The 16,764-nt window shown below is 40.2% G+C and overlaps 2 protein-coding genes across 2 annotated transcripts; one reads left to right on the forward strand and one right to left on the reverse strand.

Annotated features, from left to right (window-relative positions):
- Positions 1-445: 445 nt before the first annotated feature.
- On the reverse strand, positions 446-6,135 carry zgc:162944 (uncharacterized protein LOC569993 homolog). Its single transcript, XM_057851624.1, has 5 exons — positions 6,104-6,135; positions 5,347-5,668; positions 5,109-5,280; positions 1,091-1,289; positions 446-1,015 (listed from the first exon to the last, which is right to left on the reverse strand). The coding sequence occupies exons 1-5, from the start codon at positions 6,133-6,135 to the stop codon at positions 820-822; spliced, it is 921 nt and encodes a 306-aa protein (XP_057707607.1). The 3' UTR covers positions 446-819.
- On the forward strand, positions 5,673-15,598 carry cln5 (CLN5 intracellular trafficking protein). Its single transcript, XM_057853412.1, has 4 exons — positions 5,673-6,231; positions 12,097-12,271; positions 12,341-12,566; positions 14,475-15,598. Exons 1-4 carry the CDS (start codon positions 6,134-6,136, stop codon positions 14,960-14,962), a joined length of 987 nt encoding a protein of 328 aa, XP_057709395.1. The 5' UTR covers positions 5,673-6,133; the 3' UTR covers positions 14,963-15,598.
- The last annotated feature ends 1,166 nt before the right edge of the window (positions 15,599-16,764 follow it).

Genomic DNA, 16,764 nt, shown 5'->3' on the forward strand with positions numbered 1-16,764 from the left:
ATGACCTAAAAACGGCGATTTATGCCAGACATCCCATGAATCTGACTGAACTGCAGCTGTTTTTTAAAGGTCCAAGATTAGTCCTGATCTATGTGCCAGACTGATCTGTAGCTACAGGAAGCGTCTGGTTGACGTTATTACTGCCAAAGGGCAGGCCACAAAATATTAAATATGATGGTTCACTTATTTTCCCCCTTCTGTGATGGTTGCATTCTATCCTCATTAAAATATGAAAACCTATGAATGTTTGGGTTAAGTTAAAGCAGTTTTTTCATCCGTGTGATTTTGACATAGATCAGATCACATTTGATGATTTTATGCAGAAATTTCAAAAAGGTTGATACTTTTTCATACCACTGTATTTTGGTAACATCCCAAGTAAAAAAAAAAAAAGTTACTCAAAAAATAAAGTGCATTAAAAATCTCAATTTGAATTTTTCAACCATTTATTTAGCATTTTCCTCAGTACAATAACATACAATTGAAAAGAGGTTTGGTTAACATGATTTGCTACAGCTGCTTTTAACATCATGTTTTTTTTTTTTTTTTTGCATCAACCTCACCACATTGCAGTTACATAACTTCAGTTCTGCCACGATGTGACTATGAATATAGCCCCTCCGTTCACCACATTGTGCCACAAAAATAGCCTGTGGAAAATTGGATTGCAGACATTGTGCACGATTCGATTTCCTAGAACAAAAAGCTAACACACTAAGAGTGCTGCATGTTGAGTGTGGGAGTGCGTTTTCATAAACCAACACAACTTTAGCAGTAAAGCTGGCTAAAACACATTTTTATTAGCTGTGCTTTGTGACCTCAGGCGAGCTCGAGCACCCCCTTCACCATGGAGCCGATGCCGTCGAACACCTCGTGGATGGGTGCGTCGCACATGAAAGCGCAGGTGGTCACCAGCTTGTTCTTGCCGTCCACGTGGCTCTGGCTCACGTTGACGCTCACGTGCTTGCAGCCCAGCTGCTTGACGGCGGCCGCCGTGTCCGTCGTGTTGGGGTACCTAAAAGGGGAAGCGCCAGAGGTCGGCGTTGGCTTTTTAGGCGCTGACAGCAAAAGCAGAGAGCTTTATACGGACTTGTCGTCGTTCTCCAGGCCGACTGTCAACTCGCATCCGGGAAACACTTTGGCGGCCAGCACGGGCGAGATGCAACAGAGGCCGATGGGTTTGCCCTCGCCGCGGAAGGCCTCCAGAACCGCTTTGACCTCGCTGTTGACAGAGCAGTCCTTACCCTGCACCGCCCACGTGCACAGGTTCTTGGCGGCCCCGAAGCCACCTGCATAAACATGACCGCAACACAAATGATGCGATTTTATTTGCATGCCCCTTATAAAATCGCAGGAAACTTGAGCCAGTAGGACGGTAGATATGTATTTTGAAGGAATAGTATCTTTTCTCATATTTAAAGGGGATGTAGTGCCCTGGGAAAATTTTAATATTCCATCATTTATCCATAAACGCATGCCTTTTGTATTCATATCATGCCACTTCGTGTAATTACACACAAGAAAATGAGAGAAATTTGGCTCGATGTCAAACTAAAACGACCGGCGCCCGAGATCTGGCAGATTGTGTGCGTGACGTCACGACAAGTGAAGAGAGTCCCACCGGCCACTAGGGGGGCAGCGCCTGTCTGCATCAATAGAATTCCTTCTAGTGAGGGGAGAATTAGGGGTGTTTTGAGCTGTTTATGCTGATGCATTGTGTTCGTCCTGCACATATTCCAGGTTCCCTCATGAAGAAACACCCCTCGTTGTCGATAAAAGAGAATTCAGAATTGTTTCTTCAACAAGAAAAAGGCTCAGTGCTTTAATACTGAATGGCGGCGATGATGGCAGACAATTGCCTTTCTAGTTTCAGCGACGAATCCGACGTAACGAATGTTCATCTAATGGTGACGAGGAGAGTTACGAAGCTTTAATCGGTGTTTTAGGTTACCAAGTTGAGCCCAAACGAACGCCAATGCAGCGTAATGAAACGGTCATTCAGGGGAGCAATGACACTGATGAAACATCGGCAGCAGATCGTGTGGGAAACACCAATGATTTGTTTTGCATTTCTTTTTGTGAAGCTGATACACCGTGACTGCAAAATAAAGGAATGCATAGAATAATTATCATTTATTGCGCTATCATAGCTTTTCGCTCTGCCAACAGACACAAATATGAATGGGATCAGAGGATTTGTTCTATATATTTTACGAACGATAATGTATACATGTGTCCACTCCTGTATCCAATGCGTTTTTTTAATTATAAAAGAGTACTCACTCTGGCCATTTCGAGCTTGGCTGCTCCCCTCCTTTCCTTAGCCTTAGCCTCCTTTGCTAGTCATCATCCTTTTTTTTTTTTGATATCTCGGGACATTTAGGTCGCTGCGCGTGTATGGTCGGCACCGCATCTCCTTTCAGGTGGAAAATGCACACCCCAGAAAAGCGTGCCGGAGGCTGTGTCTAAAAAATTAGCCCTCTTTGCACGGACGAACTTTACCCATCGTCTGCGTAGTCCAGCTTTTTTTTTTCGCATTCGGGAACTCATGGATACTATATTCCGATAAATAACTATTTGTACACCACATAGCACAGCAGTTTTGAACCATTTTTGAGATGTTTTCGTCAAACAAACCCCAACGCTACTCTCTCGTCGTTAAAAAACAATGGCACCTGGCTCCGCCTCGACTGTCAATCACTTGTCGTGACGTCGCCGCCCCATTCGGCTGTTTCCGGAACACTTTCGGGAATGTTCGTCATTTTCGATCTATTTTCGATAATTGCTCATTAATGTGATTGATTTTTTTGTTAACTTTATCAATATTTGTTATCTTGGCACATAACGGTTCTATTTGCCGCGACATCCCCTTTAATGTTTGTATTACTCTAACGCACTTACTGTATTGGCCCGAATATCAGACGGGGGTTTTTGCATTGAAATAAGCCTGAAAAAGTGGGGGTCGTCTTATATTTGCGGTTTAGGCATTATACACATTCACGACGCTAGATGGCGCCAGATATCATTGAAGCGATGTTCTGTCATGACAGATCTCAGCTACTCTCAAGTTTAAACGGTTTGCATTATTTTATTGCAATGTTTTTCCTTATTCAGATTTGTTTTGTTTGTACAGTTAGACTTCACTTTGATGGTTAAATGCAGTTATTGCAACTTTGTTGTTTTATCACAATAGATAGGTTTATTTACATTTCAAAAACCAGAAGCCATTCATTTACGAATGTGATTACACTTTAGCTTACATACTGTATTTAAATGTTCAGATATTAAGATTTGAATGAGGCAAAATAACATGCTTTTTCTCTCAAATATATTGTTATAATCATTTGTTTCAGATGTAATTATTTCCTGTATAAAAATTAATTTGGTGTTGAAAAAGTCTTTTTTTCAAACTTGAGTCTTGAAAAAGAGGGGGTCGTCTTATAATCAGGGCCGTCTTATGTTCGGGCCAATACATTATTTTTAATTTGTCCTATTTACCCTGGAAATCCCCGTTTACAGACGGTAATTACAGAGGTAATTATTTATATTTATTATTCAAAATGTCTGTCATTTTCAGCTTAGAATCATGAATTGATGTCTAATATTTCGTTAAAAAAAAACAACTTAAAGAAATTATTCACTCGCATATTCTAAACTTTTAAACAAATGACGTCACCATGAAAAAAAATGGCGTCTGTAAAAAAGTCACGGATATCTATCTCATAACTATTGCTTAAATGTATTTTTTTTGTTACTGGCGCATTTTCTCCGATATGTTAGATGATAAATAATCGATCCAAACAAACAATTTTTTTGAAGAAAAAAAAAAAGTTTAAAAGGGTAAATATATGAAAAAGAAAATCTCGACAACCCCTTGATGTCTGCCATTTCTGCATCGCGACTCTTGTTATATTACCATGTTTCACCCATAAAATACCCCCAAAAATCAGGCAGAGGCCATTAACAGCTGTGTCTTGACACTGCTGATACATGCTACATGGAGTTTTTGGATCGAAACAACGTAAGTACACGATAATATCTCGTTAAAGTCATGGCATCTGTAATTATGCTCTCGCATGTTCTCACCTCCAGTGAGAGTTTTGCTCTTTAAAAAACTTTTTTTTTTTTTTAAATGCATTTTTACAATGCTCTTAACAAGTAGTTCAAACACATACTGTGCTGGCCAACCGTTCTAAGGATAAAGTGGTTCTCTTATGAAAAAGTTGTAATATTGCTGAATATCAAAAGTAAAAAAAAAAAAAAGTAAATTCTAATTAGTCGATTTCACAGGATTGGAACCGGGTAAAAAAAAAAAATCGGGGTTTTAAAATGTATTTTTAAGTGTTCACGCATTAGCTGCCATTGACTGTAATTAGGGGTGCACGATATTCATTTTTTGAAACCGATATCGATAACTTCCTGCTCCTTAAGGCCGATACCGATATGATAACCGATAATAAATATATATAATTTTTCAATGTAAATTCACTTGAGTTTTTTAACACCCATAGGTACAAAATACTAGTAGTGGATTCAGCATAGATTTAACTTTGACCTAACCAGAATTTCATGACATGAACATTATTATAATGAACAAAACAAAGACAAGAACAGTTTTGACTTCAAATAAAGTGCCCATATCAATTTTTTCAAATAACTATAATTTGAGTCAATCACAAATTCACAATCAATCAGGCAATATCATTGACGATGTGTGCCTCTGAACAATAAGCACAGAACTAAAACAAACATAAACCCAACAGGTATTGTGCTTTGTCAGCAGATAAAACATTTGGTGCAAAAGGAGAGGAGACTTTTGTCGTCTTGGTCCATGAAACAACTTTCTTAACCTGGCAATTATAGGACAGCAAGCCTATCAATAACCAAAAGGCCTCTTAAAAACTTAAGGGTAACCATAACACTGTAAAATGCAAACATTTGCTTATTGCCATAGTAAGGTTCATCAATTATCGGACCGATAATTATCGTGCATCTCTAAATTGGACGTCTATCGCCGTCAATGGCAGTGAAATGTGATCACTCCGTCAGGCATAACATCCCTAAACTAGAAGAGTTGTAAAAAGAGGATGCCTCAATTGTGACGTCACCTGGGAAGATGATGGCGTCATGATCTTTGACATTCAATTCAGAAAGAGCCCGGATGTTCCCACGGGCCAGCCTGGCGCTCTCCACCAACACGTTCCTCTTCTCCTGAGTGGGCTCGCCCTTCGCGTGGTTAATGACGTGCATTTGTTCCACATCGGGGGCGAACATGTGCACCTGGAAAGACGACACGACGTCACGCACATAATAGTAGAGGGAACGTCACTTTCACTTTCGACCTACACTCGCGCCTCCTCTGCTCAAATGCACCAAAATGGCGGAGGCTTCGTGGATTTCGCTGCCATCGTAGACTCCGCAGCCTGCTAAAACCACGGCCACGCGTTTGCTCATCTGTGCGGAATAGAAGGCTTTGTTCGCAACTTGGAGAACGGTGCTGCGTGTGAGGAACTTTCCACCACACACTTGAAGCAGACTAATCATGGCGGTCGACAGTAGGACAGTCAGGAAGAACGCCCCCTTTCTTCTTCTGCGGTCTGTTGCGTTGGGAAAACAGCGACCATAATGTAGGGAGGTGGTATTACAAATGCAAACACACTCAAGGAGGCTGAATAATTATACATTTATTTGATATAACTACATTGAAGTATTTTCTTAAGGGATTTTTTAGTTCTTTCTGCCTGTATGCATCCAAACAAAACAAGTTGAAAGCGCACGGTAGTACTTTGAGTGTCAAATTTTCCTCTTGTAGATGTTTCGCCGATGTCGCACCTTTTGGCAGAAAACGACACCTGTTGAAATTTTATATATGTGAATGTATATAAATACTATATTCGACCAACCCTCCTGCCCTACAATATTAAGATGGTAATAGCCCCGCAAGTTTATTTTGCGAATTTGTTTTCGTTCGTAGTTTTCTGTCGAATCTGCCGTTGACATTTTCTTGCTCGCGTGACTTCAACAACAAAACCACGTGACCAGTAATGCGGAAGTACTACATCCTCCTGTCAGAAGAGAAGGGAAGGGAATGAGGGACAGAGACCAGACGTCGTCCAGGTTTTGAGCTTCAAACATGCCTCGTTTGGAGATTGCCGTCTGCTTCTTCGTCTCGGTGACGTTTCCTCACGTCGCCAGCGCGTTCAAGAATCAAACGTGGCCGGTGCCTTACAGGTAAGAAAACAACGTGACGTCACGTGACGATTCGTAGCGATTTGGTCATTTTTTATCAACTATTATTTTGGATAATACTGTTTGCAGTAGAATAACATGATATTCACCGTGTGTGAATAAATATATTTTACTTACTGAGAATATTGCTGTTCACCAAGCTGACGAAAATTTTTGGGACACTCCCACTGGTCACATCGTTAATTACATCATGCCAATTAAAACCAAAGTGTGATTCTCATTAAGCTACGCTAAACTATGACTTTGAGGATTTAAAGGATGCAGTCATGAAAACCTGAAATAGTACATTTTTAATTGGACGATGGTTATGTCTATTATGTGACTCAGTCCACCATTTGTTACCAAAATATTATTTTTAATGTTTTTTTTAAACTGATTTTAGAGTTGTAAATTCATTCCTGTAATATCGCCATGACAAGCTTTGATGTTTTCACCTAAAAAGGCATAAATGTTTTTTTTAATTATAAATTTGGTTAAAACTATATCATTTAGCAGATTATGATAAACTATAAGGATTTCTTACTTTGTACAAAAATATGATATTATATATATCATATATAATATTCCTTTTTTAAATTATTTTCAATGGGCTCTCTTTCATTTGACTGACAAAAAAATTACCATACACCCAAAAGTTTTATTGTTTTTTTGGGGGGTGGGTAAAATTTCATACGCTTTTTTTTCCTTTTTGTTCCAAATCACATAATTTACACATGAAAAATTCTTGATGCTAAGAGGCAATAAAAGTGTACACAGTTTTTTGCTAAAAACCTATGGTTCGGCCAAATATTGACTAAAACATACCCGTTCATTTCTAATGGCCAAAATTGACTATTAATTTCCAATTCGCCATTATTTCAATGGCACAAAAACTTCCATTCACTCCTATTGATTTCCAACCCAGACCTTCCAAACTCATCATATCGTTATTGGTGGTCTGATTTTTGACCAAAAACCTTATGTATATACCATTATAGACCATTGATGTTTGACTGTGACCCTCGATTCTATTGATGCCCATGTACGTCCATGCCAATGACTGTTATGTACCTCCACCACCCAAAATCATCAGAAAGAGACCCAATATGAACTGGAAATGATCCCGAAATGCCCTTAAATCAACCGGTAGTGACCCGATATACCAGCCATCACGGCAAAGCTACTATCGCGGTTTCTCCAGAAATGGCATTTTCAAGTTACCGTATTTTTCGGACTATAAGTCACACCTGATTATAAGTCACACCAGCCATAAAATGCCCAACGAAGAGGATAAAAACATATATAAGTCGCACCAGAGTATAAGTCACATTTATGGGGGAAAAATCCAACACATAGAACAGATATGTCATCTTGAAGGAAATTTAAAATAAAAATACAATAGAGAACAACATGCTGAATAAGTGTACAGTATGATGTTACATGATGCATGAACAACGAAATTAACGTAACACAGCTATTAACAGTTATTCAGTTAACTATAACATAAAGAACATGGTAACAAGCTTACCAAACCATCAGTGTCACTCCAAAACACCAAAATAACATGTGAAATTATATAATAATGTGTTAATAATTTCACACATACAGTTGCGGTCAAAAGTTTACATACACTTGTGAAGAACATAATGTCATGGCTCTCTTGAGTTTCCAGTTATTTCTACAACTCTGATTTTTCTCCGATAGAGTGATTGGAACAGATACTTCTTTGTCACAAAAAACATTCATGAAGTTTGGTTCTTTTATGACTTTATTATGGGTGAACAGAAAAAAGTGATCAAATCTGCTGGGTCAAACATATACATACAGCAGCACTAATATTTGGTAACATGTCCCTTGGCCATTTTCACTTCAATTAGGCTCTTTTGGTAGCCATCCACAAGCTTCTGGCAAGCTTCTGGTTGAATCTTTGACCACTCCTCTTGACAGAATTGGTGCAGTTCAGTTAAATTTGATGGCTTTCTGACATGGACTTGTTTCTTTAGCATTGACCACAAGTTCTCAATGGGGTTTAAGTCAGGACTTTGGGAAGGCCATTCGAAAACCTTAATTCTAGCCATTCCATTACGACTTTTGATGTGTGTTTGGGGTCATTGTCCTGTTGGAACACCCAACTGCGCCCAAGACCCAATCTTCGGGCTGATGACGTTAGGTTATCTTGAAGAATTTGAAGGTAATCCTCCTTCTTCATTATCCCATTTACTCTCTGTAACGCACCAGTTCCATTGGAAGCAAAACAGCCCCACAGCATAATACCACCACCACCGTACTTGACGGTAGGCATGGTTTACTTGGGGTTAAAGGCCTCACCTTTTCTCCTCCAAACATATTGCTGGGCATTGTGGCCAAACAGCTCGATTTTTGTTTCGTCTGACCACAGAACTTTCCTCCAGAAGGTCTTATCTTTGTCCATGTGATCAGCAGCAAACTTCAGTCGAGCCTTAAGGTGCCGCTTTTGGAGAAAGGGCTTCCTTCTTGCACGGCAGCCTCTCAGTCCATGGAGATGCAAAACACGCTTGACTGTGGACACTGACACCTGTTTTCCAGCAGCTTCTAATTCTTGGCAGATCTGCTTTTTGGTGATTCTCAGTTGAATCTTCACCCTCCTGACCAATTTTCTCTCAGCAGCAGGTGATAGCTTGCGTTTTCTTCCTGATCGTGGCAGTGACAAAACAGTGCCATGCGCTTTATACTTACAAACAATTGTTTGCACTGTTGCTCTTGGGACCTGCAGCTGCTTTGAAATGGCTCCAACTGACTTTCCTGACTTGTTCAAGTCAATGATTCGCTTTTTCAGATCCATGTATGTATATTTTTGACCCAGCAGATTTGATCACTTTTTCTGTCAACCCATAATAAAGTCATAAAAGAACCAAACTTCATGAATGTTTTTTGTGACAAAGACGTATCTGTTCCAATCACTCTATCGGAGAAAAATCAGAGTTGTAGAAATAACTGGAAACTCAAGAGAGCCATGACATTATGTTCTTCACAAGTGTATGTAAACTTTTGACCACAACTGTAAGTCGCTCCAGAGTATAAGTCACACCCCCAGCCAAACTATGGAAAAAAAAAAAAAAACTGCGACTTATGTTCCGAAAAATACGGTAATACTTAAATTTTGTTTACGTATGCCTACATCCCACAGGTGATCATTACTATAATGTGTAATATTAAAGGTTTTTAGACATTAATCATGGTAAATGGTGTTATACTTGAATAGCACTTTTCCACCTTTCAAGGCTCATCAATTCAATTAGATAATTTCACTGTAATGAAATATAAGGAAGCTCAAAGTGACGGCTTCGTCATAGCATTCTGCTATTTTAAGCTGGCTTTTGTACATGTACTTCATTACCGTAATGCATAGCGTTGATGAGAATCACCCAAAAACTGGATGCATCCCTATGATTGACAATGTGAGAGAAGTATTCATTCTACGTTCTAATTGTTGTAATCTACTTTAACATACTATGGGGAAAAATGCAATAGTCACGACTATTTACCTGGTTTATGAACAACTTCATTCAATGCAGAACAATGAGGCAATGTTGACTGGTATGATAATCACTGTGTTTTCCTATCAGGCACATTCATTGTCACTCACATGATTTCTGAAATTTTGAAAACTCTGCTGGAATTGCAAATATTTGAATGTGATTATTCACTTAATCTGTGAGGGGAAAATACATTTGAAATGCACAATAATTTGTAATATGAGGAAAAAGCTCATTATATTACTAGAAACTGCCATTTCTGAAGAAATTGCGATGCTAGCTTTGCTGTGATGGTTAGTATACTGAGTCACTTCCTGTTGATTTGGAGACATTTCAGGGCCGTTTCCTGAACATATTAGGTCACTTTCTGTTGATTTTCGGGGGTTTCAGTGTGTTTCCGGTTGATAACGGGCCACTTCCTTTTGATCTGGAGGCATTTCGTGGTTACTGTTGATATCGGTTCACGTCCCATTGATTTAGGGGCATTTTTGGGGTAGATTCCCGTTGATATATACAGTGGGGCAAATAAGTATTTAGTCAACCACCAATTGTGCAAGTTCACCTACTTGAAAATATTAGAAAGGCCAGTAATTGTCAACATGGGTAAACCTCAACCATGAGAGACAGACCCGTTTGTGAATAAACAGAGAGATGGCAAATGACGGTGACCTTATTAAACGTACATTTGAGACAACAACTCTACCGAGGTTCTGGATTAAAGTCATTCTGGAATATCCTGACATCGCGACAATGGCATTGAAAACCTTGCTACAATTTCCAACATCGTATCTTTGTGAAGCGGGCTTCTTAATTAATGTTTAACAACAAGGCGAAGTCGTTAATGGTGAGCGCGGTGTGCAGCTGTTGTGTGCAGCTTACATGGCAGGATGAATCTGAGGAGCTTTTCTACAAGTCCTTCCATGATCAAACGTAAGTTAATATTCCTTTCTTTCAAGAAAGTTTGTAGTGTTTACTTAGGAATCGCTGCATTTGCGCATTTTGCGGCTATGTTTAACGTTACGCGCATGCGCAGAAACGCATCGTTGCAATTTTTGATGGGTTGCAAAATTTGTCAGAACACCAGTCCGTGAAAAAAAAGACCCAAATAACACCGGTCCGTGGTGCAAAAAAGGTTGGGGACCCCTGACTTACAGAGCTGGGACCACAATAACAAAGGCTACTATCAGGAACACAATGCACCGCCAGGGACTCAAATCCTGCACTGCCAGACGTGTCCCCCTGCTGAAGCCAGTACACTTCCAGGCCCGTCTGCGGTTCGCTACAGAGCATTTGGATGATCCAGAAGAGGACTGGGAGAATGTGTTATGGTCAGATGGAACCAAAATAGAACTTTTTGGTAGAAACACAGGTTCTCGTGTTTGGAGGAGAAAGAATACTCAATTGCATCCGAAGAACACCATACCCACTGTGAAGCATGGGGGTGGAAACATCGTGCTTTGGGGCTGTTTTTCTGCAAAGGGACCAGGACGACTGATCTGTGTATAGGAAAGAATGAATGGGGCCACGTATCGAGAGATTTTGAGTAAAAATCTCCTTCCATCAGCAAGGGCACTTGACGATGAGACATGGCTGGGTCTTTCAGCTGACAATGATCCCAAACACACAGCCAGGGCAACAAAGGAGTGGCTTCGTAAGAAGCATTTCAAGGTCCTGGAGTGGCCTAGCCAGTCTCCAAATCTCAACCCCATAAAAAATCTGTGGAGGGAGTTGAAAGTCCGTGTTGCCCAATGACAGCCCCAAAACATCACTGCTCTAGAGGAGATCTGCATGGAGGAATGGGCCAAAATACCAGCAACAATGTGTGAAAAGCTTGCGAAGCGTTTGGCCTCCGTTATTGCCAACAAAGGGTACATAACAAAGTATTGAGATGAACTTTTGGTATTGACCACATACTTATTTTCCACCATGATTTGCAAATAAATTCTTTAAAAAACCAAACAATGTGTTTTTCTGGGGTTTTTTTCCACATTCTGTCTCTCATGGTTGATGTTTACCCATGTTGACAATTACAGGCCTCTCTAATATTTTCAAGTGGGAGAACTTGCACAATTCGTGGTTGACTAAATACTTATTTGCCCCACTGTATATAAGCTGAAACGACTTAGTCTTATGTGGGTCAAACCAGAGTGCAGCTGTCCTTTATCCATGTCAAATGAGTGTCTGCTCCTCAGTCTTAAGGCGACAGTCCAGCCAGACCCAACGCGTCCACCAGAGGGCAGTGTATCCGCCATCATTAAACAAAATACAATAGATTTGGACTTTTTTGATAGTTAATGTTTTGGATAGTGCGGGTTAATTCCGATTTGAAGTATGCACGTACTTTGCTCAACAGGCGCTACGACCATCGCCCCCTAGCGGATGCGTACTGTCAAGCTCTTTACCCGTTCTGCCCCACCGGAGACCCGCACGGCCGCATTCCCAACATGAAGGACGCGGACGTCATTTCGGTGTATCGACTGCAGACTCCCGTGTGGGAATTCAAGTACGGCGACATACTGGGAAAACTCGTAAGTCGGATTTGACGGAACGACTGCGTGATTGTAACGTGCTGAGTTTTAAAACGTTTGCTCCGTCAGCACATCATGCACGACGCCGTCGGTTTCAGCAGCGCCGCGACTGGAGCCAACTACACCATGGAGTGGTACGAACTCTTCCAGCTGGGAAACTGCACTTTCCCGCACCTTCGGCCGGGAATGTTCACCCCCTTCTGGTGCAACCAGGGAGCCGCGTGCTTTTTCGACGGTATCGACGACTTCCACTGGGCTCAGAACGGCACTTTGGAGAAAATAGCGGAAATCAGCGGTAAGAATTTGTATTATGTAGCGACAACAACTGAATGTACACGTCCTTGTGAATGGCTAAAGAAGCCAACAGAAGTTTCTAAGGTGAGCGTTTATTCATAAACCTTGATGGGAGTCATAGACTTCATAATGATATTGATGGGTCAGATTCGACCTTCACTGCGCCACGCCTTCACATAAGGGACCATCCCAAAATCCGCTTCAGTTATACGCAGTCGGTCGCAGCGACACATGCAGCGGTCCTTCGCTGGATTTAGGTTGAAAAAGTACGAATGCTGTACCGCCTAAAAACAGGAAGGATTGTCTCAGGATTGATTTGTTCGAGGCTTCAAGGTAATTATTACATTTTTCGTTTTTTCACAAGAATTTTCAACACAAAAAGCTCTTTGTTGTAAGGCTAGCATCATTCTTCGACATATTTACGTAAAATAAATGCTAACTGGCTGTTTTTGTTGTTGTTGTTGTTGCTGCTTTTTTAACAAAGAATCAAGACTGTTTTACTTTAGTATCTACAAAGAATTTGGGGATTTTAGCATTGGTTCACAAGAATTTTCAACATAAAAAGCTCTTTGTTGGAAGGCTGCCGCCACATCGACTAACAGACTAGCATTGTGCTTTGACATATTTACGTAAAATAAATGCTAACTGCACAGTTTTTTTACTTTTAACTAAGACTCGAGACTGTTTTACGTCCATATCTATAAAGAATTCGGGGATCTAAGCATTTATTCACAAGAATTTTCACCAGAAAAGCTGTTTACATCAGGCGGCCGCTTGGTACATTCACTAACGGACTAAGCATTGTACTTCGAGATATTTAGGCAAAATAAATGCTAACTGCACTTTTTTTTTTTTTGCTTTTAACCAAGAATCGAGACTGTTTTACGCCCACATCTATAAAGAATTCAGGAATTTAAGCATTTATTCACAAGAATTTTCACCGGAAAAGCTCTTGTTTCCATATGGCGGCCGCTAGCTACATTTACTAACAGACTAGCATTGTACTTTGACATATTTACTTAAAATAAATGCTAACTGCACGTTTCTTTTTTTTTTTTTTTTTTTTTTTTTTTGCTTTTAACCAAGAATCGAGACTGTTTTACGTCCATATCTATAAAGAATTCAGGGATTTAAGCATTTATTCACAAGAATTTTCACCGGAAAAGCTCTGTTTACATAAGGCGACCGCTAGCTACATTCACTAACAGACTAGCATTGTACTTCGACATATTTACGTTAAATAAATGCTAACTGCATGTTTTTTTGCTTTCAACTAAAAATTGAGAATGCTTTACATCCATATCTATAAAGAATTCAGGTATTTAAGCATTTATTCACAAGAATTTTCAACAGAAAAAGCTCCTTGTTTACATATGGCGGCCGCCACATTGACTAACAGACTAGCATCGTACTTCGACATGTTTATGTAAAATAAATGCTCAAGACTTATTTTACATCCATATCTATAAAAAATTCAGAGATTTAAGTATTTATTCACAAGAATTTTCACCGGAAAAGCTCTGTTTACATCAGGCGGCCGCTAGCTACATTCACTAACAGACTAGCATTGTACTTCGACATATTTATGTAAAATAAATGCGAACTGCACGTTTTTTTTTTTTTTTGCTTTTAACCAAGAATCAAGAATGTTTTTCGTTCATATCTATAAAGAATTCAGGGATGATGCATTTATTCACAAGAATTTTCAACGAAAAAAGCTCTTTGTCTGTGATTCCACTCAGTCAGCTTCATCCGCCCCGCGCTCCGTCAATACATATACGTATAATTAATTAATAATAATAGTCTATGTGGGAGTTTAATATACACATGACCTCCAGAGGACGCCATATCGCATTTTGACATATTGCTAGAATTGCCGTTTACTTGAAGTCTTTGTTTCTCCATCCAGGTAAACAGTTTAACGATCTGACCCAGTGGGTGCGCGAGGACAACGCCACGGGAATTTACTACGAAACATGGACGGTTCTTTCCGACTCTGGTCCGGGCGCCACCACGTGGTTCGAATCGTACGACTGCTCGCAGTTTGTCCACCGCACCCACCGCAAGCTGAGCGCTCTCGGGGCCAAATTGTCCAGCCGTTCCCAGACCAACTACACCAAAATTTACCTGTACAGCGGAGAGCCAGTCTACCTGGGAAACGACAGCGCCATCTTCGGGCAGCCGGCGCTCAAGAACCTGGCGAAGGACATCCGGGACTTTTACAACGACTTCCGACCCCACCAGTCCATGGCGGAGTTCGCCCTCAGCATGCTGGAGGTTTATAAGAAGGTGGTGATGGACAAATGCTTCTATTTTTACTACAACTTTGAGTACTGGAGGCTTCCCATGAAGCCTCCCTATGTGCGCATCCAATACGAGGAAGTGCCTCTGCCTTAATACGTTTATTTTTTTTTTTTTTACAGTGTTTTCTATCTTCGAGTTCTGTTGACTTTCAAAATAACGTAATAATTGTCCCTTCTCAAAAACTAACTGAAGCGCCAATGGCGTACCGCAAACAACACGTCACTTTTGCTCATTAATATTCATGGCGTTAGCAACTGTTGCTAGGGGGGACAAACTGACGTTTGTTCTTCATGCTAGATGCATGTAAATGATGTACGAACGAGATGTTTACTGAGCTAAACTAACCAATTCTGTCCAAAAAAGATGTCCCTGGTGCCAAATTCACTGGTAAAGATGTGAAAGAACAATCGAATGTTCAGTTAAAGAGATGGCTTGAGTGTTGATGGCTGAAAAAGATGGGAAAAAGAGCCGTAGCTTTTTTATCGACACCTTTTTCTTGTGTGGATTGCCTTACGCCACTGACAATGACATTCTCCTATTTCAACAAGCTATCCTTGACCACCATATGCATGTCTTTCTTATATATTATATCCTCTGGTTGTCTTACGTCTCTGACCGTTCTTGGGGGTAATTTACATTGCTATTTTTGTGTAGCGATCGCAAATGCTAAACAGTGACAACCAACGAACACTAAATTTTTTCATTAATAAATCTTAATTCTATAATTTATTTATACTTCCCCCTTAATTGTTTCTTTACAACAGAAAAAGTAACAACTGTGGCAGTCAGATACCTTTTTAATTTCTTGCAGGTCATTCATTGTCAGACAAGCAGCACGGCAAAACACGCTAAAAAATAAAAATATCAAAATGGCTTACCTCTTCAGGGCAGGCCGTGGCAGGCAATGGATCAGCATTGTCATCTGTCGGACCGTGGCCCTCAACAAAATGTTTACAGCATATGAAGGTGAATGGCTTCACCTTGCTGGCGTTAAACTGGTATTTTGGACGTCCACACAAGTTGATCACATTGTTTTTCCTCTGAGTTTATGGCTTCAGGAAACTTACAGTATGAAGAAAACATCCTTCAAATGTCGTAATGTATAGAGTCATTTTTACAAGTTCCATAGCAGCAGTGTTTACTCGGCATGTTCTTTTTTGAAAGATAACCGGAAGAAAACAAGCAGTCCTAGCATGGGTTGTATGCGAGCGCGCTTCCATGTTGACCCCCTTCTAGTTTATGATGATGACGTCACGCAGCCTTGCGGTCTAAAAATAGCATTCGTGCAGTATACTATTAATAATGTTTTTTGTTTTTTTTTTTAACCTGTTTGTGCTTCTATCGTTTTAATTCTTTAATTCTTTTAAAGGCCAATCTGAGGTCAACCAACCACCCATTTTAATTAAAAATGGCGTCAATTGTTTATGCTTCGTTTGTGCTGTAAAAAGTTCCATTTATGCTATCGTTTTTGAGATATTAATTTCGAGTGACAATGTCACACAGCCCCCCATTTATTGCAGATTGGACCTGAAATGGTGCCATTCATTTATGCTTCGTTTGTGCTAGTAAAATTTTCGTTTGTGCTGCCATTGTTTTATATTCACATATTACGAGTGATGCGTCAATCAGAGTCATGGCTGATGGAGCGTACCAACACTCTCAAAACGGGGGTGTCCCAAGAACTAGCACAAACGAATGGCACCCCTTTGTGTCCATTTTGCATTAAATGTGAAGAACTATCCCTCAATGTCAGTTTATAATATTATACATTCTCTTCAAACGGGGGGTTGAGTGTCATGTCATTACTCCAAATTAAAAACTCAGGCTCCCCATTTACTACAAAATGGACCCGAAGGGGTGCCATTTGTTTGCGCTAGTTGTTGGAACACCCCTGT

The sequence above is a fragment of the Corythoichthys intestinalis genome, chromosome 12 (genome assembly GCF_030265065.1).
Source record: "Corythoichthys intestinalis isolate RoL2023-P3 chromosome 12, ASM3026506v1, whole genome shotgun sequence".
Lineage (NCBI taxonomy): Eukaryota > Metazoa > Chordata > Actinopteri > Syngnathiformes > Syngnathidae > Corythoichthys > Corythoichthys intestinalis.